This window comes from Corythoichthys intestinalis, chromosome 22, assembly GCF_030265065.1.
Source record: "Corythoichthys intestinalis isolate RoL2023-P3 chromosome 22, ASM3026506v1, whole genome shotgun sequence".
Classification (NCBI taxonomy): domain Eukaryota; kingdom Metazoa; phylum Chordata; class Actinopteri; order Syngnathiformes; family Syngnathidae; genus Corythoichthys; species Corythoichthys intestinalis.
This window is the reverse complement of record NC_080416.1, coordinates 35,213,730-35,240,281: the sequence shown is the minus strand read 5'-3', so window position 1 is coordinate 35,240,281 and position 26,552 is coordinate 35,213,730. Positions and strand designations below refer to the sequence as shown.

The following is a 26,552-nucleotide window of genomic DNA, read 5'->3' as shown; positions in this document are numbered from 1 at the left end:
TTGGCCCGTTCTCATTGGTCTGGATCAGGCCAATAGCGATAGCTGCTTGGTGTTCACGTGTCATCAGACAACATAGAGACACAGTGTAGTGAGCGCCAGGAGGAAAAAAAGGCTGCGGTCAAATGTTATAATAATAGACCGGTAAATGGTATCGGCACCGTCTTTGTTGGTACGCGCAGATACCGATTTCGGGCCGGATCGGCGCCCCCTGCCGATACTAGTATCGGTATCGGTGTGTCTTTAATAATAATAATAATAATACTGATGATAATTATGTTTTATTACAAATCGGATTCAAATGTGGCGGTTGTGTTTTGCATGCTGTTCCTGAATGCACTGTGTGACTGACGACAGAGTGAGAGAGGTGCAATAGAGTTTTTACTTTCTCTTTTCATGTTGTCGTTTGCGTCGGATACGGCCGACAAAAGAGATGCTGTGTTGCACAAGTTCTGAAATAAATGATTAAAAACATGACGAAGGCGGCGACTTCCTTGCCAATATTACAATAATTATAATTGTTACTTTAACTTTTAAAGACTGGTGAATGGCGGTCAGATGAGGACCATAAAGATCAGAGACATATTCCGACCGTATCATCTAGCCCAGGGGTCCCCAACCTTTTTTGCACCACGGACCGGTGTTGTTTGGGTCTTTTTTTCACGGACCGGTCTTCTGACAAATTTTGCAACCCATCAAAAACTGCAACGATGCGGTTCTGCGCATGCGCGTAACGTTAAACATAGCCACAAAATGCACAAATGCAGCGATTCCAAAGTAAACACTACAAACTTTCTTGAAAGAAAGGAATATTAACTTACGTTTGATCATGAAAGGACTTGTAGAAAAGTTCTCCTCAGATACATCCTGCCATGTAAGCTGCACACAACAACTTCACACCGCTCTCACCATTAACGACTTCCCCTTGGCGTTAAACATTAATTAAGAAGCCCGCTTCACAAAGATACGATGTTGGAAATTGTAACAAGGTTTTCAATGCTCTTGTAGCCAAATCAGGATATTCCAGAATTACTTTAATCCAGAACCTCGGTAGAGTTGTTGTCTCAAATGTACGTTTAATAAGGTCGCTGTCATTTGCGATCGCTACAAGTTGATCCGTCTGTTGCACAGACATGCTCGAATCACTCGGTTTATTCACAAACGGGTAACGAATCCACTCCTTCGCAGTTTGTGGGTCTTCGAGGTTGTAGGCTCGTCAGGTGCCCTTTTTGCCATAAAAATATCTCCAAAGACGTCTGTTTTCCAGTCATCTTCGCTCCTGTGGGGGCTAATTATTTCCGGGAACAAGTGTGCTGCACCTGCGGCCTAGCAATACGAGGACAAGCGCACATAGATATATACACAAACAAGATGTGTTGCTAGCAGTCCAATCAATGGATTTCTATGACGACTTTTTAATCTATCCCGTAGTATTGTATCTAGAGTAGACAGGGATATTGGTGTGTTAAGCAGGGGCACAAGGTTAATTCTGCCAGAATGCGGTCGTTATTAAATTATTATTTCTGTGCGGCCCGGTAGCAAATGCGCCACGGACCGGTACCGGTCCGGCAGATGGGGACCCCTGATCTAGCCAGTTCACTGACGCGCACACCGTGCTCATATTTTTTGATCATATCCTTCTTCATTTCAATGAGAAGCATCACCTATTTTCACCACCTGCACCAACCTTCTTGGGGCCAATGTTGATTTCTATCACAGGAAAATTTGCTGTGCGTCTATCTTAGGGAAAAACAATGAAATCGCAACACTGTCATAAATCGTCATATTTCGAGCATGTCGTCATATGTCGAGACAAATGATGAGTCAAATTTTCGTCCGATTTCGGAAGGATTGTATGTCGATGCGATCCTGTGTCAAGGTACCACTGTAAATCAACTTTTCCATGATACTGTAATTTTTTGTAAAGGGTCTGTATATTGTTGTAAAATGAATGTGGAAGGATTTCAAGTTGCCCCTTGCATCCTTCAATTTTTCTGAAAGTGGCCCTTGGAGAAAAAAGTTTGCACATCCCTGTGTTAACCCAGAACATTTTTTTTTTTTTTTTGTGATCAATAAGTACCTGCTCGTATCACTGAATCAGAGAAAAATATGAGTTGTAGAAATAACTGAAAACTCAAGAGGGCCATAATGCCATTAAGGTGTTCTTTACTTGTATTTAAACGTTTTACCACAACTGTGTGAGTGCGAGTAAAAAATAAAATAAGACTCACTCTAATGATCCTGTCAGAACGATGACGCCGTCGGATACGATTGACTCCTTCAAGGAAGCGAATGAAGTTATCTAGCAGGACCCAATCGCCGCTATTCATTCCCGCATTAGCTCCATCACCATACACATCCCAGCGCCCATCTCCGTCAGCCAAACGGCGCGCTCCTCCAGCTGGGAGTAAGAGAAATCTTGTCCTCCAGAACTTAAGAGAGTCGATCAAACTACAATGGACAGAGGAAAATGAAGAGACAGCATTGAAGTTATACTTTTTAAATAATGGAATAAAATGAATTACAAATACACTTACGGTCAGATATACAGTATTAGGCCAGTGACATATACACTCATCGGCCACTTTATTAGGTACATCATGCTAGTAACGGGTTGGACCCCCTTTTGCCTTCAGAACTGCCTTAATTCTTCGTGACATAGATTCAACAAGGTGCTGGAAGCATTCCTCGGAGAGTTTGGTCCATATTGACATGATGGCATCACACAGTTGGTGCAGATTTGTCGGCTGCACATTCATGATGTGAATCTCCCGTTCCACCACATCCCAAAGATGCTCTATTGGATTGAGATCTGGTGACTGTGAAGGCCATTTGAGTACAGTGAACTCATTGTCATGTTCAAGAAACCAGTCTGAGATTATTCCAGCTTTATGACATGGCGCATTATCCTGCTGAAAGTAGCCATCAGAAGTTGGTCAGCAACAATACTCAGGTAGGCTGTGGCATTCCAACGATGCTCAATTGGTACCAAGGGGCCCAAAGAGTGCCAAGAAAATATTCCCCACACCATTACACCACCACCAGCCTGAACCATTGATACAAGGCAGGATGGATCCATGGTTTCATGTTGTTGATGCCAAATTCTGACCCTACCATCCGAATGTCGCAGCAGAAATCGAGACTCATCACGCCAGGCAAGCTTGTGCAAATTGTAGCCTCATTTTCCTGTTCTTAGCTGAAAGGAGTGGCCCCCGGCGTGGTCTTCTGCTGCTGTAGCCCATCTGCCTCAAAGTTCAACATACTGTGCATTCAGAGATGCTCTTCTGCCTACCTTGGTTGTAACGGGTGGTTATTTGACTCACTGTTGCATTTCTATCAGCTCGAACCAGTCTGGCCATTTCTCCTCTGACTTCTGGCATCAACAAGGCATTTCCGCCCACAGAACTGCCGCTCACTGGATATTTTTTCTTTTTCAGACCATTCTCTGCAAACCCTAGAGATGGTTGTGCGTGAAAACCCCAGCTGGTTGGACAAACTCCCACGACCACGACCCCCGGAGAATCCTGCTGAGGGTATAGAGCTGAGCCGCTGTTCCACGGCCAGGATGAAAACCACACTGCGCCTTCTCAATCAGAGATTCGACTTCCCGACGGACCCTCCACTCCACTACCCCTGAGTCGACCTTGTCAGGGTGGCTGTGAAGAGTGTGAGCCGCACTTGCACATTTTCATAAAAAATCCACGATTTAAATCAAAACCTGTTCAGAAAGCTTATTCGGCTAAAAATATGTTTTTTTCCCTTTGGGATTTACAGATATTTTAAATGTTTTATATGAGGAAAAAAGTCAGTAATGTGCATATTACTTAAAAGAAAAAATCCTGATAGATCTTTTTGCCATATCACCCACTCCTAATATATACTGTATATATATGTGTGTATAGTTGCTGCAATGTGATTGGCTGATTAGAAATCAAGTGTTAACGAGCAGTTGGACAGGTATACCTAATAAAGTGCCCGGTGAGTGTATATATACAGTGCCTTGCAAAAGTATTCGGCCCCCTTGAATCTTGCAACCTTTCGCCACATTTCAGGCTTCAAACATAAAGATATGAAATTTAATTTTTTTGTCAAGAATCAACAAGTGGGACACAATCGTGAAGTGGAACAACATTTATCGGATAATTTAAACTTTTTTAACAAATAAAAAACTGAAAAGTGGGGCGTGCAATATTATTCGGCCCCTTTACTTTCAGTGGAGCAAACTCACTCCAGAAGTTCAGTGAGGATCTCTGAATGATCCAATGTTGTCCTAAATGACCGATGATGATAAATAGAATCCACCTGTGTGTAATCAAGTCTCCGTATAAATGCACCTGCTCTGTGATAGTCTCAGGGTTCTGTTTAAAGTGCAGAGAGCATTATGAAAACCAAGGAACACACCAGGCAGGTCCGAGATACTGTTGTGGAGAAGTTTAAAGCCGGATTTGGATACAAAAAGATTTCCCAAGCTTTAAACATCTCCAGGAGCACTGTGCAAGCCATCATATTGAAATGGAAGGAGCATCAGACCACTGCAAATCTACCAAGACCCGGCCGTCCTTCCAAACTTTCTTCTCAAACAAGGAGAAAACTGATCAGAGATGCAGCCAAGAGGCCCATGATCACTCTGGATGAACTGCAGAGATCTACAGCTGAGGTGGGAGAGTCTGTCCATAGGACAACAGTCAGTCGTACACTGCACAAATCTGCACAAATCTGGCCATTTCAAAGTCACTTCAATAAAACAAAATTGTTTTTGATTGCAAAAATAAATTTGAGACAAAAAAAGCATTTGAAAACTATTTTTCTTGATTGAAACAAATTTTTCCATTGAAGTAATGTTGTTTTGCGTTTGGGCCACATTTTGGCTAGGACATTTGTGCAGGCATGAAAATGGGTCAGGGGTTAAAAAGGTGAGAAGGGTGTGGAGGAAATATGTTCCAGTACACTGTACACCCCAACAAAATATTGAGCTCTGTCGACCCACACTGTGTTTCAGCAGGGCCGTGCAGAGACCGGTGGAGGGGCCGGTGTTCGTAGATCAAAAGGAGCACATGAACAAGTATCTAATACACCTTAAAACAACATAAGTTCAATTTCTGGCTGTGACTCAGTCAGTCTGCCTCTTTTCTTCCTTCAACCTCTGCATCAAACCTTCCTTCCTCAACTTGTTCATCTGAGAACAAAACATCAGATGGTCACTGACCCACCAACAGCACAGTTTTCTTAAAACTATTATTTCATTACTATCCATACTTAACAACTCTAGCACCTAATGATTAATAAAGCAATGACATAAAAATCTTATAGAAAAATAACATTGTAATTGTGTTTATAATTGTATTTAATACCCGACTATCCTTGCAAACTTGTTCTTACCAGGTCTGCTATTCACCCAGCTGATGAGGTATCCACTGCCTTTAGCAGCCTCATCTAACTCCTTTTTTTATCCCTCAATCTCCCTTCCCTATGACGTATGTCTATGTAATGAAATATAAATATTTTAAAAAACAGACTCCCCGGTGGCTTTTAGTTTTAAAGCTTTCGTAATTTCTTTCTCTCTCAATAACGATTTGTGTTTTTATTATTCAATCAAAAAACAAAGTTACTTCTATCAAAAACAAAGTTGCTACAATCAAAATACAGTATATACTTTTAATCCCCAAAAAGACACTTCAATAAAAAACTTGTTTTTGATTGCAAAAATAAATTTGAGACAAAAAAAGCATTTGAAAACTATTTTTCTTGATTGAAACAAATTTTTCCATTGAAGTAATGTTGTTTTGCATTTGGGCCACATTTTGGCAAGGACATTTGTGTCTTTATTATTCAATCAAAGAAGTTGCTTCAAACAAAAAAATATATATAAAAAGAAAAACTTTGCACATGTGTCAATCACCGTTTACCAAAGCCTGAGAGGGTTTGAGTAGACTCACTATGAAGCATTTAATAAAGCCAAGCATTTTCTAACTACTTTATTCTTGTTTAAAAATAATTCGGTGGGGCAGTAACATGTTTAAAACTTATCATAATTCTTACATTTTGAAGTGCTTGAAAACCATTCATAAATGATACTTGGGTGAAAAAAGTGAAAAAACGTCTTATATATATATGTATCTTTTTTCCAATGTAAAATCTGAATAAATGAATTGAACACGCACAAAAAAAATGGGGGGGGGGGCGCGCGCTACTTCGCGGTTTTCACTTATTGCGGCGGGTTCTGGTCCCCATTAACCGCGAAAAACGAGGGATCCCTGTATTTCTGAAAAGCTTTAAGAAGCAGGACTCATTCTCACCACTCGTCGGGCCGGTGTTGTGCCGACAGCTCAAATCCAAGCCGAAAATAACGCGTCTCCCGCGGACGACAGTAGCGATGTGAGGCGCCCCTTCCATCCGAGAGCATGCCGCTTAATTTGACTCAACAGTGTGTTTCTTCGTTTGTATTACTGCTAAACACACAAGCTTGACGCCAATTTAACGGGAGCTATTTTTTTTCATGGGAGATTTGGCTAGCTCTGGCAGTGTTCAACGCAAGCTGCAACGAATGGCAGTAACTTTTTTATATCGCAAAATGTGAAAACGATTGAAACCATTACTCACCAACTTCAATCTGCTGGCAAATACAGGCAAGTTTGTATGCTGCGCTGTGGTCTGCCCCGGTGTGGATAAGGCCTGCTTTTTGTTTTCGCAGCTTTGCAATGCTACGAAAGGCTCTCCGAGCACTCCATGTACAGTAAGGAGTGCGCGCGTTTGGAATAATGGAACGCAGCTTGGGCCGATGATTGGTTCTCGTCAGCGAAGCATCTAGAAGGATTTGCTGACTGTGCTCTTAAGTGCTCAGTTTACGTACTAAGTTAATCACATGATGATAATAATAATAATAATTAAATAAAACCTCCCGACCCCCCCTCCTCCCAAAAAGAATTTCTCCTCGGATCTACGCAATTCACGTAGGTCGCCCTTTTTGACTTCAAAACGGCGAATTTCGCCGAAAGGTGAGAGATTTTCATGCCTGTTTGTGTCTTTATTATTCAATCAAATAAGTTGCTTCAAACAAAAAAATATATATAAAAAGAAAAACTTTGCACATGTGTCAATCACCGTTTACCAAAGCCTGAGAGGGTTTCCTACTACTTTATTCTTGTTTGAAAATAATTCGGTGGGGCAGTAACATGTCTAAAACTTATCATAATTCTCACATTTTGAAGTGCTTGAAAACCATTTATAAATGATACTTTGGTGAAAAAAGTGAAAAAACATGTCTTATATATATGTATCTTTTTTCCAATGTAAAATCTGAATAAATGCATTGAACACGCACAAAAAAGGGGGGGGGGGGGGCGCTACTTCGCGGTTTTCACTTATTGCGGCGGGTTCTGGTCCCCATTAACCGCGAAAAACGAGGGATCCCTGTATTTCTGAAAAGCTTTAAGAAGCAGGACTCATTCCACCACCCGTGAGCTCAAGTCCCAGCCGAAAATAACGCGTCTCAGGGGGACGACGGGAGCGATGCGAGGCGCCCCCTCCATCCGAGAGCATGCCGCTTAATTTGACTCAACAATGTGTTTCTTCGTTTATATTACCGCTAAATACACAAGCTTGACGCCAATTTAACGGGAGCTATTTTTTTTCATGGGAGATTTGGCTAGCTCTGGCAGTGTTCAACGCAAGCTGCAACGAATGGCAGTAACTTTTTTATATCGCAAAATGTGAAAACGATTGAAACCATTACTCACCAAATTCAATCTGCTGGCAAATACAGGCAATATGCCCCTTTTCCAAGTGTGTATGCTGCGCTCTGGTCTGCCCCGGTGTGGATCAGGCCTGCTTTTTGTTTTCGCAGCTTTGCAATGCAACCAAAGGCTCTCCGAGGAGTCCATGTACACGTAAAGGAGTGCGCGCGTTTGGAATAATGGAACGCAGCTTGGGCCGATGATTGGTTCTCGTCAGCGAAGCATCTAGAAGGATTTGCTGACTTTTTTAAAGAACCGATTTCTTAAGTGCTCAGTTTATGTACTAAGTTAATCACATGATGATAATAATAATTAAATAAAACCTCCCGACCCCCCCCCCCCAAAAAGAATTTCTCCTCGGAACTACGCAATTCACGTAGGTCGCCCTTTTTTACTTCAAAACGGCGAATTTCGCCGAAAGGTGAGAGATTTTCATGCCTGCATAGCACAGCTATGAGTCTGGTGTACCAGGACCAGGCTAGTAGTCCTGTCTATGAGCGCGACCTGTTGGCGCGTGTGTCTGTGTATGTGTGCACGCACGCTCGCGCGGGTAGTAGAGTGGAGTGGGCTACAGCTGTGTAATCGGCTGACTGACGCATCTGATTTTTTTTTTTTTTCCCCCCGGCGGGGGGAGGGCGTGGGGCAAACGAGACTGTGGCGGGCCCAAACGAGACTGTGGAGGTAGAGGCCTGAAATTTCAATCATAGATGCATTTCCACATACAGTACATACTGCATACATACAGTAAATAATCCATGTCAGAGTTAGTCCTCCACCACTCCAGAAGACAGTAGAGGTAACGCACCTAAACCAACTACCAACATTACGGGAAAAAGAAAAACTCACAGCCAGTAAAGTCATGGCGAATGTACAGAGTGGGAACTATCCAATACCCCTGTATTGAGATTCGTGCTGCACCGTGACTTGTGAGTACCGTTACACCCCTTATAGAGGTAGTATACATATTTCTTTGAAAAACCAAATTCAAAATATTATAATTCAGAAAATAGTGTCTCTATTTAAATTTTTGGCCATGGATATCATCAAATTGGGAGAGCACTTAAAAAGATTTTGAAATGTTATGATGGGGGCAGCAAGTTGATAGATACTCGAAAAACTATTATAGATGAAATATACCTGAAGTCTTCAGATCCACTGGAGCAAATGTATTGGTCCAAGTAATTCCATTTATATTCTTCGGGTCTTTCATGTGAAAACTCAACCCAACAAGGGACAAACTGAGCATCCACGTGTGGAGGACACAGGTTGTAACTGTACTGAATATGACCGGACTCATATGGGTATCTAAAACAAAGTCATTCCAACTGTATTATACACACATATCTCGTCAAATGATATAATAAATGTTGTAATATTTCAATAGGCCAGAGCACTTACTTTGGCAAATATCGAGTAACTGTGAGTATCTTGTCTTTGAGGCAAACTTTATGGAAGGTCCTACCCATACTTAGCCAGTAAACTGCCTCTTCCTCATCTCCTCGACGCAGTGAAACCAAACCTGATACAACAGAAAGCAAATACACAATATTCTAATTTCCTGACTGTCTCAGGAAATTAGAATATTGTGTATTCTAATTTCCTGAGACAGTCCTGTATATATACACAGGACTGTCTCAAAAAATTAGAATATTGTGTATTCTAATTTCCTGAGACAGTCCAGTATATAATGAATGATACAGTAATCTTAACAAAAGTTTGGGCACCCCTGGTCATTCTTAAGATTTTGCTTTGTAAATCACTTGCCACGTTTACATGGAGCCAAATATTCCAATTACAATCGGAATATTTGTTCAGACCGAATAAATGTGTTCCATATAAACACCTCATTCGGAATGAACAGGCCCAACCCGAATGGAATTTCATTCCGATTCACAGGGGTGGAATATTCCTTTTCCCAAACCGATTAGAAGTAAAATTATATCATGTAAACAGGGAAGCGGAATGGTGTCTGGTTGCGTTCTTTCTGCACATGCTCCGTACTGACGTGGTGACGTCACTTGGTGACGTAAGTCACGTCACATGCAACATGGCTTCCGAGCACACGCACAGCGCACCCACACAACTTTTTAAATGAACGGCGTGTCATTCTGAAGTTTTGTTTCCACTCGAAAAGTTAGAACAGCAGCTGATCTGACGATCGATCTCCATGTTTTGCAACGTGACGCTTTGTTTTGATTAATCTGCGCATGTCAGACGGCAGTTGTCAAACGTCCTTTCGGAATAAAGGCAGACACATGTAAACGCTGGATCGGAATAGATGAAGTGACATGTAAACAGCTGATGTGAAATTTCCATTCGGAATGATTTGAATCGGTATGAATAAAAGTCAGCATGTAAACGTGGCTACTGATTGATCAGAACAAAAATTTCAGTTAAATATAGTCAAAGCAGAAACTAAAGATGCACGATAATACTGGTTACCGATAATTATCGGCCGATACAGATAATCCAGATAAAAAAAAAAAAATTAAACCGATAATTAAACCTGATAATTATATACTTGATTTAGCCTCCAAATGTGTGCAACCGAAGCAGTTGTCCAATTCAGCACCACACATCCTCAACCCCTCCCCCCTCTGAAGCCCCTGAAGAGGAGGGGTTGAAGAGTCCTCATTCAACACCACTAAACCGATTAGCCATTTGAACTGCATCACAAAGACATTTGGAATGAATACGAGGCTGCCAAGGCCCCCGCCTTTGGCTGCCGCCCAACTCCAAGGAAATTCTGGTCCACCATCCGGCGTCTGAGGAGAGGAAAGCAGTGCACCATTAACACTGTGTATAGCGAAGATGGGGTACTGCTGACCTCGACTCGGGACGTCATGAGTCGGTGGGGAGAATACTTCGAAGACCTCCTCAATCCCACCGACACGCCTCCCTTGGAGGGAGTAGAGTCTGCGGACTCCGAGGTGGGCTCTCCAATCTCTGGGGTTGAAGTCACTGAGGTGGTTGGAAAGCTCCTCGGTGGCAAGGCCCCAGGGGTCGATGAGATCCGCCCCGAGTTCCTAAAGGCTCTGGATGTTGTGGGGCTGCCATGGCTGACACGCCTCTACAACATTGCGTGGACATCGGGGACAGTGCCTCTGGATTGGCAGACCGGGGAGGTGGTCCCCCTTTTTAAAAAGGGGGACCGGAGGGTGTGTTCCAATTATAAAGGGATCACAATCCTCAGCCTCCCCAGTAAAGTCTATTCAGGGGTGCTGGAGAGGAGGGTCTGTCGGGAAGTCTAATCTCGGATTCAGGAGGAGCAGTGTGGTTTTCGTCCCGGCCGTGGAACAGTCGACCAGCTCTACTCCCTCGGCAGGGTCCTCGAGGGTGCATGGGAGTTCGCCCAACCAGTCTACATGTGTTTTGTGGATTTGGAGAAGGCGTTCGACCGTGTGCCTAGGGGAGCCCTGTGGAGGGTGCTCCGGGAGTACGGGGTACCGCGCCCGTTGGTAAGGGCTGTTCGGTCCATGTATGACCGGTGTCAGAGTCTGGTCCGCATTGCCGGCAGTAAGTCGGATTCGTTCCCAGTGAGGACTGGACTCCGCCAAGGCTGCCCTTTGTCACCGATTCTGTTCATAATTTTTATGGACAGAATTTCTAGGCGCAGCCAAAGCGTTGAGGGTGTCCAGTTTGGTGGCCTCGGCATTGCATCTCTGCTTTTTGCAGATGATGTGGTGCTGTTGGCTTCATCAAGCCGTGACCTCCAACTCTCACTGGGGTGGTTCGCAGCCGAGTGTGAAGCGGTTAGGATGGAGATCAGCACCTCCAAATCCGAGACCATGGTCCTCAGCCGGAAAAGGTGGCATGCTCTCTCCGGGTCGGGGATGAGATCCTGCCCCAAGTGGAGGAGTTCAAGTATCTTGGGGTCTTGTTCACGAGTGAGGGTAGGAGGGAGCGGGAGATTGACAGGCAGATCGGTGCAGCGTCTGCATGATGCGGACTCTGCAGTCCATTGTGGTGAAGAAGGAGCTGAGCCAAAAGGCGAAGCTCTCGATTTACCGGTCGGTCTACGTTCCTACCCTCACCTATGGTGACAAGCTGTGGGTCGTGAACGAAAGAAGAGGATCCCGGATACAAGCAGCCGAAATGAGTTTCCTCCGCAGGGTGTCCGGGCTCTCCCTTAGAGATAGGGTGAGAAGCCCGGTTATCCGGGAGGGGCTTGGTGTCGAGCCGCTACTCCTCCGCGTTGAGAGGAGCCAGCTGAGGTGGCTCAGGCATCTGGTTCGGATGCCTCCTGGACGCCGCCCTGGAGAGGTGTTCCGGACATGCCCCACCGGCGGGAGGCCCCGGGGTCGACCCAGGACACGCTGGAGAGACTATGTCGCTCGGCTGGCCTGGGAATGCCTTGGAATCCCACCGGAGGAGCTGGCTGAAGTGCCTGGGGAGAGGGAAGTCTGGGCTTCCCTGCAAAAGCTCCTGCCCCCGCGACCCGACCCCGGACTAAGCGGAAGATAATGGATGGATGGATGGATACGAGGCTGCTGCTAGCGTGAATGCTAAAGCTAATGTAAACAAACATAAACTAAGCTAAGCTACGGGGGGTTCTGGCTCTGCCGGGCCGGCAAGCCGCCGCAGGCGGGCCGAGCCTGGTTCCCCGGCAAACACCCCAGCTTCTCAAGCATTCCCCCACTGCATAGCCAGGCCCCGAATACGCCGCGGCGGGTGGGCAGATATTCGGTACGAACGTAGCTGCCGCCGCCACTCAACTCATCGAGCACCACGGCCAGACAGAGGCCTGGCGCGGGTGCTAATTTGGCGGCCGGACGGAGTGAAGGGCACAGGGGGGAGATGTCGGACAAGAGATTTTTTACCGAAATGACCCGAGAGCTAAAGCCCCGGATAAAAAAAATAATGCAGTTTATACGCCCACCATTCGTCGTGAAAAACATGCCGATCACATCAGTTTCACCACGGACATTTGGACAAGTGATGTCAGTCAAGTAAGCATGCTTATCATGACGGCACAGTGATTAGATGATAATTTCAACATGCACCAAACCACACTCACAAGAAGTCAGCCAGTCGGTAATGCATTCAGTTCGCTGTAAATTTATGACGTCTTAATCAGATCATTCTTCTTAAATCTAGTCAAACGTTTTTCCCCATCTTGTTTTGAGTGTTAAAGACTAGCTAACAGAGGAATGCGCCAGATTATTCCACTTACTTGAAGTACGTAAATATTGCCATTTGTTCTTATTAAGCCCATACATCTAAAAATGGTCATTTTTCACCAAAATCAAGAAAAAAATGCTGTCAAATAATGTTTTGAATGAATGAATGAATGAATTTATTGTCATTGTCATCATCATCAAAATCATTGACAGTTTCGGAGTGTGGAATTTTACCCGAAGGAAAGACGAAGACAGACAAGGAAGACGGGAAAAGCAGATGCTTATCGAAACCCGTCCCCCATCAGCCCGGGACGCACAAACTGCATATTGTGTATCAGTCCAGTCATAGTCTTACACATTTCGTTCAAAAGTCATTGATTGCCATGGATTTTCACATATTGTCAATTTGAGTGAGTTCATTGTATCAGTTGATGTCCAAATAGGTGACACAGCACTCACGTTGCAATGGCAGCTCAGTAATGTGATTTTGCTGAAGGGCATATCCTGCGTGCCCTTCAGGAGCTCAATTGTGCGACTGCACAGCTCAAGCAGTGGGAGCAGAGTGTGCCATACCTATTGAACCATACCTATTCTTGAAAAAAGAACATTTCTGACAAACCAGTTTTTTTTAGGATTAAGTATATCAATATATTGCTTCAAATAAGGCTGTTAAGCTGAATTTTCGCTATTTTTCTTCAAGAAATCCGAGTGAAATACATTTTGAAGCGCTGGCAGATCATTTCACTTATTTCCAACAGAGTTACACTGAAAACAAGGGAATTTAACTAGTTTTAAGGAGGTGTGTTTTTGCAGTGTATTAACGTTATATGTTAGGAATGGCTTACTTTTAAAGGCATTTTTGTGCAATCTAGGTATTTACTCTGTAAGTAATTGGTGCCAACAGTTTACCATTACACAATGTCAGACAATCTGTCATTATTTAGATGTTGGAATTTACTATTTGTTCACTTTTGATGTTGAAAAAAAGGGCAATGAATTATATTTTTGCACAGTAATATTTTGTCTTGTGTATGCTATAAAATTTTACATCAATCTTTTAATAGAATTAAAGCCACATTAATTAATTAATTAATTAATTAAACCACATTATCGGTTATCGGTTTGAACAAGGAGGAAATTATTGGTCAGTATTGCTTGAAAAATGTATTATCGTGCATCACTCGCAGAAACACAAAGTAATATTTGAGAAGTTTATAGGATTAACAGAAAGTGCGTAGTAATTTTTTCAACTAAAATAGGCCGGTGCATAAATTCAGGCATCCCTACAGAAAAACAAGATCAATATTTAGTATAGCCTTCTGCAGAAATAACAGCGCTGCCTATAGCTTCAAGTGAGGGTCTGGATTGGGATTAAAGGTATTTTTGACTATTCTTTACTTGTTGCTCTGCATAAATGCCTTAGTAGAGTTGAACAATGTTAAGGGTCATTGTATTGATGAAATATCCAGCCCCTGCGCAACTTAACACTTTGTCACTGACTCTGGTACGTTGTTTGCAAGAATCTGTAGGTATTGACTGGAATCCATGCGACCTTAAACTTTAACAAGATTGCCAGTGCCTGCCCTGCCCCATAACATGATGGAACCACCACCAAATCTTACCGTGGGCAGCAAGCGTTTGTCTTGGAATGCTGTTTCTTCATACGCCCCTTGTTATGCCAGAATAACTTCATTTTTGTTTCATCAGTCCACAACACTTTATTCCAAAATGAGGCTGAATAATCCAAATGTGTTATGGCATACGCCAAGTGACTGTTTGTGGCACGTGCGCAGAAAAGGCTTCTTCAGCATTACTCTCCCATACAGTATCTCTTTGTGCAAACATTGCTGGATAGTTGACCGTAGCACAGTGACACCATCTGCAGCAAGATCATGTTGTAGGGTCTTTGGAGCTGGTCTTTGGGTTCAATTTGACTTTCCTCATCATCCTTCGCATCCGCTTAGCCGAGATTTTACTTGGCCTGCCGCTCCGGACCTTAACTTGGATTGTGCCTGCGGTCTTCTATTTTCTTATTATTTTTCTCACAGTGGAAACGGACAGCTGAAACTTCTGCGGCAGCTTTTCGTATCCTTCCCCCAAAAAACATCATGTTTCAGATCATTTTACAGTTGTTTTGAGACTCCCATGTTTCCACTCTTCAGAGATGATGCAAAGCGGAGAACAATTTTCCACCTTAAATACCCTTTCTCATGATTGGCTTCACCTGTGTATGTAAGTTAATTTCCGTCAGCTTATCAAATTTTGTGTTCCAAAAATTTGTACTCTGCCTATTTTGGGTTAAATAACTATTAAGCACTTTATACACTTTCATATCAACTATCAAATTTAACTTCAAATGTTACTGTGTTCATCTGTTATTTGTTCCAAACATTTGGTAGTGGTGCCCGAACTTTTGCGTACCACTGTATTGCAATGTGTAGCGCGAGTGCTGCTTTTGCTCATCTCTTTTTGGATCCATTTGCATGTGCGCGCCCAGTACATTTCCCTATTCTTTGAAACTTGCTACTGACAAGTGATAAATGTCGCCTCTGCCTTGAGCAGATTTGTCGCAGACATCATGGGAGCGAGTGGAGGAGAGCATTCATTTGGAACTGTTTCAGAGTTAAAACGTTGGCCAGTGTACAACAAGCAATTTGCTTTCACTGTATTTATTTTGCCATGTAGTCAGTAGAGTGGGGTCCTTCACGGACAACTCCCCATTCCATTAGTGTTTGCAGTTTTGTTGATTTACCTCTTTCTTTGTCGTCTTTATGTGACTTTGGCATTGCCATGGATCACAGTTGCTTTTATCAAATAGAAAAGTGCTTCTGTGTAGGATTCGTGAAGATTACCAGGAGTAACACAGCGTGCGTGGCCACATGGCAGTCATAACCAGAAGTCCAGAAATAATTTTAATACCACATTAAAGTGCGAATTATTTTCCAAGGTTTTATATAATTGATGAGCAGTGTTGTCAGTAACGCGTTGCTAAGTAACGCGTTACTGTAATCTGATTACCTTTGTTCAGTAACTAGTAATCTAACGCGTTCATTTTTCGAAGCCAGTAATCTGATTAAAGTTTGTTTCCTTAGTGTCTGTGCGTTACTATTTTGTTTTTTCCTCATGATGTACTGTATGTAGAATAAAGAATACTGTAGTCATGTACGAAGAGAATCTGAATAGAAAATATTGCTCTTGAGTTTGGCAGTGACATCGGATGTCACGTTTTCTCATCGGGGTAAAAACAACAGGTCACGTGCATTACCATTACCTGGCTACCTCTCAGGATGCTAACAGTGGAAGACGTAGGAGAAGAACCACAAACGGCTGCATTTGCTTATTGGACATACAGCCATGACTTCACATTCCTCTCCAATAAAGATGACCAAAAATATCTCCGTGCGTCGCAAACTTTGCGCTGGCTCAAAAGGGCAGTCGACCGCTCATAACTCTACATCTAATTCATGGAACCACTTGGAATTACAGCACAACGTGACAAAAATCAAAACAAAGCCATCAGGTAACGAGATAGCCAGCACTTTTACAGTTTGTAACCAGTCTTTACGTACATTTTATCGTTATAGTTTGTAACCATAGGCGGCGTGTGACTTTGGGGGGGACGCAAAAGAGCGAGTCAAAAGTCTGGACACGCCTCATCATTTGTGCTTTTTATATATTTTCACTATTATTGTAAATTCTCACTGAAGATATCAAAACTATGAATGAACATGAGGAATTATGTACTTGAAAACAGGTTTTATATTCTACATTCTTCAAAGTATCCACCCTTGAGGTGTCTCCAAACTTTTGGCCTATACTGCATGCATTATGAAATACTTTGTAGGATTCTTGTTCATTTCGTTTGTTTTTGTTGTTTGTTTTATTGCTTTACAACTTTTATAGACAGCATTTTAACGGCTAGGTCTTTATTTTAAATGGGGAGTTCCGAATTTTTTACATTAGCCTTAATCTTCGAGTTAGCGGGGGTTTAATTAGTCGTTTGAGTTGTTTTGAACAAATTCCATGCAGTTTGTCAGTTATTCGTTAGTTTCAGGGCTCCGGAGTGGCTGAGTATGGAGGACCAGGAGTGCAAAAATTCAATAAATAAATACACAATTAAATAAATAAGTGTCATTAAAATGCTTTTATTTCAATATTTATTTATTTATTTCAATATTTATTTCAATTTTTATTTATTTATTTCAATTTTTATTTATTTCCATTTATATTTATTTTTTTCAATTTTTAATTATTGAATTCAATTTATATTTATTTATTTCAAAATGTATTTCGATTTTTATTTATTTATTTCAATTTTTATTCTTTTATTTCAACTTTTATTTATTTCAATTTTTATGTATTTATTTCATTTTATATTTCAAAGTGTATTTCAATTTTTATTTATTTATTTCAATTTTTATACATTTATTTCAACTTTTATTTATTTATTTCAATTTGTATTTATTTATTTATTTATTTCATCATTTATTTATTTATTTCAACATTTATTTATTTCACTTTTTATTTATTTCATTCTTGCACTCTTGTTCCCCGTGTTCCCCGCATGAAATAATTTTATCTGTCATTGGCTCATCAAACTCGGTGGGCGGGCGTGAACTAGGCAGGGTTTGAGTTGATCGAGTAATAAGCGATTGCTTCGTCCTATTTTTTCCCAACATGGCGGCATTATCTGAGATTTTGCATGAGCTCTCTCGGGACATGTTAGATTTCTCAGAACAAATTGAAGCAGGACATTTGGACCCTGAGTACGTGTCCTACAAAACAGAGCAATTAATTAACGTTATTGGCATTATCTCGGCTCTGTCAGATCAAGATGTTGATCGAAGAGTTTTCGATAGTTTAGAACTGCGGTCAAGCCAGCCTCCACTCGTAAAAACGAAGTCAAACCAGCCGCCCCTCATTTGGATTATTGTTTGCATTATGTGCATTACGGTAATGCAATGCGCTGGCTTCAGAATGCAATGAGGTGGCTTCAGAGCGCAAGTCCCTTTATTAAATATATGGGGGGAAAAAACGGTGACCTATTCGACAACGGGTCCACTTTAGAGAGACACTGGAGCACCCCTAGACCCAAACTAAATCATTATCATGTAAAAATGATGTCGGAGTTCAGAGTAAAACTACTTAGAAAACTGCTACTTATTTCTGTCATTTAGCCTTATTTCAAAACTTGATAAAAAAAAAATAATAATAATAAAATAAAATCTGGTAAATATACAAGGACTGTTCCACTTCTGAGTTATACTAGAGTTTCCCGTATGCAGACATCAGCCCGTTTAAAGGCGCTGGCCCGTGCAATGTAGAAGCCACAGACTGGACTCCACCATGGGCTGCTAGTGGAGTTCTCCTCAGAGTGTCCTCGATTAAATTTGCTGCTTCTCTGAGCAGCTCTGGGCACATTTTGGACGTATGTATGTTTTGCTTGGACAACACGCGAAATGCGTCAAAGCCTACTACCGCTACACTGACCACGCTACTAATCTTCGTCGTCTTTGTGATTTTGAGGGAGCAATTATTTTTCAGATTATACGGATCTACACTGCCACCTTATGTATCGGGTGTACATAAAAATTAGCCAATGCCTCAGGCGTCAATCTATTATCTGAGATCGACTAATTAAGACTTGCTTTGCTGAGCAACCAATCAGACGTTAGAAACTTTACGAGCAAACGTGACAGATAAAATTATTTCATGGTTGCACCTCCAGAGGAACAAGAGTGCAAGAATGAAATAAATAAAAAGTGAAATAAATAAAAGTTGAAATAAATAAAATTGAAATAAATAAATAAAAATCGAATAAAAATCGAAATAAATTAATAAAAATCAAAATAAATAAATAAAAATCGAAATAAATTTTGAAATAAATAAATAAAAATCAAAATAAATAAAAATCAAAATAAATAAATATAAAATGAAATAATATAAATGGAAATAAATAAATATAAATGGAAATAAATAAATAAAAATTGAAATATATAAATATAAATGGAAATAAATAAAAATTGAAATAGATAAATATAAATTGAAATAAATATTGAAATAAATAAATAAATATCGAAATAAAAGCATTTTAATTACACTTTTAATTATTTATTTAATTGTGTATTTATTTATTGAATTTTTGCACTCCTGGTCCTCCATAGCTGAGCTAGCGCAAGTCAATGGTGGTTGAAATAAACTCCATCGACTAACTAAACTCCTGCTAACTCGACGATAAAGCCTTATCTGAAAAATTTAATTACATGCTATGAAATTTTTCTGTTGAGGCAGCAAAGGGAGAAAAATTGGGAAAAGTAACTGACAAATTACTTTTAAAGTAACTTAGTTATTTTGATAATAAAGTAATCAGTAAAGTAACTAGATTACTTTTTTGAGGAGTAATCAGTAATTAAATTACTTTTTCAAGTAATCTGTGGCAACACTGTTGATGAGTTACAAACATTAAAATAAAACATATAGAACCAACATGCCATTTTAATCGGCGTTCCCTTAGAGATGAGTTCCCTACATAATTGATGAAACTTGTAGTTACCTCTGGTGTATAAAGGACTGCTGCCAAGCGGAGTAGCCACTGAGGGCTGCCGTCTCCGCCTATTAGATTGGACAATGATCTGATAGCCTTGCATCAACCTCTGACAGACAAACTCTTCGAAGACTTGCGTCGCATTCATCCCCGACGCTTCATCTTCTCGCCTAGAAGTGTGGCAATAAGAAGATATTTAACTTAAATTTCATTTGCAGTTCATGGGCTTTCATATTTATGTAATTCATTCAGTGAACAAAATGTATCGTAACGTGTTTTTTAGACTCAAAAAGTTCAAGACAAAAACTTACTTTCCAGAGTATGCATTGGTAGTCAGGAAAAGCATATGGCATAGGCCTGCACGATATATCGTATGAAAATTGCCATCGCAATGTGCGCATGTGCAATATTCCCATCACAGGATGTGCAGTTTTTTTTTCTATTTTATCTGTCCTGTTGCTTGACATGGAGAATGCAAATCTAAGTGTCCTATTGGTCCGAACACTTTTAATGTATGACATGAAAGTATGATATACTCCCATTGTGATAATTCATTGTGTTTCGTTTATCAGGAGAAAGCAGTCAGCAGGAAGAGGGTTATGGGGGGACAGAATGGAAAATAAAAATGGAGACAGAAGAGAAGAACAACCAATAACAAGAGATACAATGCCAACACTAGCTATGAATACAGTAGTGCTATCGTTAGCTAATTGCAATTGAGTGATCAGGTTAAGACACGCCCCAATGGGAAAATATCACTTTTTGTTACGAAAGAAACTTCGGGATACGAAAGGCAAAAATACCGTATGGCAGGTACTTGCAGCTTCCAGAGTTTACTGAACGTAACATTCTAATAGCTGCTCTGCCATTGACTATGGCCTAGCATTCCTGGCATCCAATTGGCTAGGCGGGACCTCTACTGTATGTGTATGTGTGCATCCCAGCATCCTCTTCATTCGCCCCTGGTGTCCTGACAGGTTTACGCGGGTGTATTAACTTTTATTCTTTACTCTATTCTTGTTTTGTATTTTTAATTATGCACAACTCTGATTTTATGTCTATGTGCAATAATCCAAGTTTTCTCAACCTTTTCTGAGTCAAGGCACGTTTTTACATTGGAAAAAATCTTGCAGCACACCACAAAACAAAAATGTTGCAAAATTACTTTATGTACTGTATATTAATCATGAAATAATTTCTCAGTATTTATACTTACTCAGTGTGAAACTTGAGCTTGTTTAGATGAAAACAAAGCCAATACCCTGGCAGGAATCTTGTTCAACAGCTCTCAGTCTCTCTCTGTTTTTATTTTTCATGGCAGTTATGCTTGAAAAGGTCAGGATTATCAGACAGGGGGAGTTTAGCAATGTTTTTGACCGCATCAGGGCTGAGCATCTCGCTGAGAATGGCTTTGCAGGTAGGCAGATAGCATTTATGTCTCTGCCACATCTGTTTGAATATGTATATTAATGTATATGTTTTGATGCATTATAAAAGATTTATGTCTGACGTTTAGGGGGTTGGAATGGATTACGGCATTTACATGAAAAATGCGTCTCTACTTCAGAATTTTCAAGTTACGAAACTACTTCCAGAACCAATTAATTTCGTGAGTAGACGTACCACTGTACTTTGAATGGTAATTACTAACTCATTGGAAGAGTGAAAGGCATCTAATTTATTTTAACAATCATCACTGCCAGCCCCCCCATCCCAGTTCAAATGGTTTGGATGTCTGTCCTTGCCAATAGGTTAAACAGCCTAAATGGAGAGACGGAAATGTGTTTGCTGCCAAATGATAGGATTAAAAGTGTGTATACATAATAGCTAACTATTCTATAGTACTTCAAAAATTTAAGCTCTTTAAAAATGGCTGTCACTTCTTCTTTTATTTGCAGGCACTGAATAGGTTCAGAGAAATATATATATTTTCTCTTAGTTTCCTACAATTTTCATGCAAAGAAAAAAATCAAATCAAAGTGTGATTGATTTAAAGTAAATGCTTATAGAGACCTCTCCAGATCACTGTGTGGCAGTAAGTCATAGCATCCCTCGGTGTAGTCACTTTGTAGCATTTGACGATCAGGAAAGTAGTCAGTGGTGAGGGGCAAGCAGGCTGGTGTGGTCAGAGATTTCCAGTCAACTCCCACGGTACAGCAGAAGCTGGGTACTGTGATACAGAGTAAATTATTACATATCACAGTAAATTATTACATAAAGATAAAAAAAGATGAACCCGGCAAGACAAAGAAATATACAACAGAGGAAAGTGACTACTACAGAGAATGCCAGTTTCATTTCGTGAGTTGATGATTGTCTGGCAACCAGTTTAGCATTTACCCCCCCTACTGCACAGAGTCAGCTGAGTTTGGCTCCAGCGCCCCCATGACCCTCAAGGAGATTAACGATAAAAATGACAAAATGGCAATGATTATGGGCTAATGATTTCCTAAAATCACATTCAGAAAATAACACAGTGCTTTCTGGTTGTAAATCATGAGCAATCCTCCTTTTTTTTTTTTTTTTTTTAATGACTGCAATTTCAGCAATATGTGTTTTCATTTACACATTTTACTTAGCATTTAAATCACATCCATTTTAAGATGATATCATTTTCACATTCATCAGGAAATCTTGAGAAGCCCCTGAAGTCTTCTTCTATGATTGCTTGAAAAGTCACTTTATTCCATTTACTTTGCTCATGTCAAACCCTTCTCAAATGACTAGAATAAAGTTGTTGTCTTTTAAGGGAAAAAAAATAGTCTTCTAATTTCTAATTTAGGATTTAAAACTGATCTTGAATTCTGACCATGTGCAAAGTGTAAAAGTTCACTGTCGTCTAATCTTAGTTGAATAACTTACTTGGATTGGCACCACTTTGGGAAGAGTCGTCAAATTCAGAAGAACTGTCGGTCCCTATACAAATTCAAATTTTAAGGTAGATGACACAGCAGCAGAGACATCTTTATATTATCATCCAGGTAAATTTGATGGATGACTGAGGCAAAGCATTGGAGATTAAATCCATTCATGTTATGTTAAAAGTATACTTACCAACAATACTGCTAGGAGTGTATTCTTCTGCCACTCCACTAATGCACGGAGCATTCTCATCTGCTTGTTGGTAGGAAGTTTCCCTGAAATAACAATAAATGTTGTCATTGTCATTTTTTCTTTCCTCTGTTCTCAAATGTATCACTTTTTATGTGCGCTTTGAGGTATAATGATTCTTAAAACACTTTAATACTGATTCCTCATTCATCCTTTGGTAATACGGATGAATCAATAGGAATACAAATGACAACATTTACAGGAGACAGACGGCACAACCGGTTAAACCACTTCATCCACACGCATGGGGGCCCTCGGAGGATTTACCCTTTCTCTACTACTGTTCTTCACAGTGGAATTAAGCTCAAACAAAACTCAATCGTCGGTCTTATCAATGACGGTGACAAGTCTGCATATAAACAGGAGTTAGAGAAGCTGATGCTCTGATGGGACCAATACAAGTTTGAGCTGAACACACTTAAAGGCTGTAAGAATGATTGTGGACTTTGACGCAGATGCTCATCACCATGTGTGATTGCTCTGTGGCAACTTTCGACAAACTCCTGGGAATTACAGTCACACAGGACTTGAAGTAGGAATGCAACATGAACCCATCTTCAAAAAAGTCTAGCAGAGGTTGTACAAATGAACCAACTGCTGAAGGATGGGACCCGACCTGAATGGTTGACCAAGGGACGAACAGTCCTAATCCAAAAAGACCCCCAGAAGGGCCAATAACCTGTTTCTCCACAACAAGGAAGCCCCTCTCGGGGATCACCGCAGCTAAGACAATTGGGCGCATGGAACAATACATGACAGAGAAAAGGCATTGGTAGAAACACCAGAGGAGTCAAACGTCAACTACTGGTTGACAGAACTGTCGCCGGAGACTGCAAAACCAGACACACAATCCTGTGCACTGCTTGGATTGATTACCAGAAAGCCTATGACTCAATGCCACACACATGGATCCTGGAAAGGCTCAGCTTTAATTGAGCAAGTATCCATCAAATGTAGCATATACCAAGGAGATGCCCAATCCCCACTGCAGTTCTGCATAGGTCTGAACCCCTCAGTCAATTGATCAACAAGACTGGCTATGGATAACGACTTAAGAATGGGGCCTACATCAATCACCTCCTCTACATGTATGACATCAAGCTGTATGCTAACAGCGAGCGAGACACTGACTCACTGATCCACCAGAATCTACAGCGGAGACATCGGAATGTCATTCGGATTTGAGAAATGTGGCCGAATGGTGACAAAGAGAGTGAAAGGCAGTCCAGACAGAATCGGTGGCACCCCCAGAGGACAGGATAGCAGATGTTGAGGAGAGTGACAAGTAGCTTGCAATACCACAGGCAAATGGTAACCACGAAGAGGCCACAAGGAAAGCTTCGACAGGCAAATATCTGCAACGAGCAAGGCAGGTCCTGAGAAAACAAGGAAGCTGCTCACCATCCACTGAGGGTTACACCCCAAATCCAGTATCCTAAGCGCAAGGAGAGAGGCCGAGGTTTAATGAGCATCAAGGCCACTATCTAGGACAAAATATCCAAGCTCCACGAATACAACACGAAGATGGCCCCTAGGGATGAAGTACTTAGTGAATGTCTGAGTTGGAGGAACCATCATGGGAGGAAAAACTGGGATATGAACAAGTCCTACAAATGGTTAGAGAGGACTGGACAGAAAGACAGCAGAGACGCTAATCATGGCAGCTTGGGAGCAGGCATTGAGCACCACAGCAATAAAGGTCCACACTATAACACACTAGGCAGGATCCCAGGTGCAGGCTGTGCAAAGAAGCCTTGAAACAGTAAGACACAAATACCAGGGTGTGACATACTGCCAGGAAAACAATACATGGAATGCCATAACCAAGTACCCGGTATAGTGTACAGTCTGAAGAGTATGACTGGAGAGCCCTAGATTACAATGGGAAACACCTGCTAAGGTGGTGGATCACGAGAGGGCCAAGATCCTGTGGGACTTCCGTATACAGACTGATAAGATGGTCATGGCCAACCAACCAGACCTTGTGATCATGGATAAGCAGCAGAGGACAGCCGTTTTGATCGATGTAGCCATCCGCAACGATGCCAAGATCAGGAAAAAGGAACACGAAAAACTAGAAAATTATAATGGGCTGAAGGAAGAGCTGGAGAGAGCAGTGATGTCCGTGGTCATAGAAGCACTGGGGGCCATGTCCCCCACACTGGAGAAATGGCTCCAGCAGATACATGGAGAGACATCAGACATCTTCCTCCAGAAGAGCGCAGTCCGAGAAACATCAAAGATACTGTGCAGGACCCTCCAGTTCCCAGGCCTCTGGTTCAGGACTCGAGCTTGAGATGAACAGCCACCCACCCTAATAGGGGAAGATGGGGGGGTGGAGGAGGTGAGGAAAGAGTGTGCATTACTGGGCACTTCCTCCATAAAGTGCACCATGTTTGACACATGACTACAAGCACTCAGGTTGCTTTGAGGGGGAATAAAATACAAATAATCATTCCCAACCCTGACAATGTCTTGACTACGTATATGTTTTCTATTCATTTTGAGTGAGTTTTCATGGGAAACACAAAATGGTCTGGGTGACCCCAAACTTTTGCAAGCTAGGGTAAATAATAGGGGTGCAACGGTTCAGTTAGCCCACGGTTCGGTTTGAACCTCGGTTTTGGGATCACGGTTTCGGTTCATTTTGGGTTTGCGTTTTGCTTTTTTTTTTTTTTTTTTTTTTAAACTGCCTTTATTTTGCTTTTTAAAAAATGAAATAAACACTTAAAATGTAAACATTTTAGACTGTTAAAATGCCTCTTCGCTCTTTGGCAAGTGTAGTGACTGACTACTGAAATACACACACAGTAGTAAAAAAGTTACTTGGCAAAGTAACTGGTGATACCTTTCATGTTTTTTTTTCCATTTAAAAAAAAAAAAAAAAAACATAGTAACCTTTGCTACGTTTGGAGGTCATTTAATGTTGTGAATCAACCGATAAAGTTGATATAATTGCTCCCGTTTTTGCCTAAGTTCCCTTCCGTCTACTTTCGACATGTGAAAATTTTATAACTGTTTCATCCTTTGAAGATGACTCAAGTCAAGATTTTGCCGATTTTGGAGTATTTTGGATAAAAAGTTGCTTAGGTTCGCTCGGAAGGTTTACTACAACAGAGCCTTTCTGAGAAGTATACTGCTCTAAAATGGCGGCTGTTTACTAACGCTACCGAGTGTCATTTCGCTTGTAGTTCGATATGCATCTGATATCTAGGCGTAGATTGTATGATGTCGGCCACGGTCAGGAAATTGGAGCCACCTAACCTAGCATCGCGTTTGCTACAGCGTCTCAACAAACACTCTTCCCTCTCCGTGTCTGACTTTCCTCGTGTCATTCAAGTATTAACGAACATTGGCTCCTTGCAGAAACGGTGACCAAATCCGAACGGATGAAAAAAAACAAAAACGCAATGCACGAAAAACGTGCAGATTTTGAACGTAACGGGCGGCGTACACATTTAAAAACCAGTGCTCACGTGTACAAATTACGACGAGACCGTACAACTTGACAGGTATGAATTATAGTGGACCGTCACAGTTAGGTAGTAGCACTCTGTAGCACGGGACGTCCAACTATCAGCGGTCAGGGCGAAACTATGTGCTTTCGTGAAATCATCTTCAATGGCTTTGCGTGCCATTTCTTAAATGTCGGGGATTATGTTGTGGGCGAAATATGTCCGCGAGGGAACAATATAACGCGGGTCAAGCGTTGCAATTAAATTAACGAAGCCCGCATCTTCAACCACGGAATATGGTTGCATGTCTTTTTGCAATGCAAATCCCCACTGCGTGGGTTATTTTCTTGTGTTTTTCTGACCTGATATTGTAAGGCTTTTGGAACGCCTCTTCTATAGACCCGTGTGTTTTCACTGGTGTCATCTTGGGGGTTGTCCTGCTCTGAGAAAACGATGTCTGTGGGTGATGCTGGCTGAAGTGCTGACTGTTGAGTCATGTTAGAAGTCTTGCCGTTAGCATAGGGAACAAGCGCTGAGCAATGCTTGCAAATTGTTTTATGTTTTTTTCTATATTTTCTCTCCGTCTGCATTG

The 26,552-nt window shown here is 41.4% G+C and overlaps 1 protein-coding gene across 6 annotated transcripts in view; it reads right to left on the bottom strand.

Annotated features, from left to right (window-relative positions):
* The window catches only part of depdc5 (DEP domain containing 5, GATOR1 subcomplex subunit), a 272,311-nt gene that overhangs the window by 163,822 nt on the left and 81,937 nt on the right, over positions 1–26,552 (bottom strand). For all 6 annotated transcript variants that reach the window (XR_009061928.1, XM_057828504.1, XM_057828503.1 and 3 more), the window contains 7 exons: positions 22,449–22,531; positions 22,257–22,310; positions 21,408–21,564; positions 19,404–19,564; positions 9,129–9,249; positions 8,868–9,035; positions 2,229–2,448 (listed from right to left, as the gene is read on the bottom strand). Coding sequence is in view for 5 of the 6 variants with exons in the window: in XM_057828504.1 (XP_057684487.1) it covers positions 2,229–2,448; positions 8,868–9,035; positions 9,129–9,249; positions 19,404–19,564; positions 21,408–21,564; positions 22,257–22,310; positions 22,449–22,531 (964 nt within the window). In the remaining variant the exon portion in view is untranslated. The remainder of the gene's footprint in view (positions 1–2,228; positions 2,449–8,867; positions 9,036–9,128; positions 9,250–19,403; positions 19,565–21,407; positions 21,565–22,256; positions 22,311–22,448; positions 22,532–26,552) is intronic.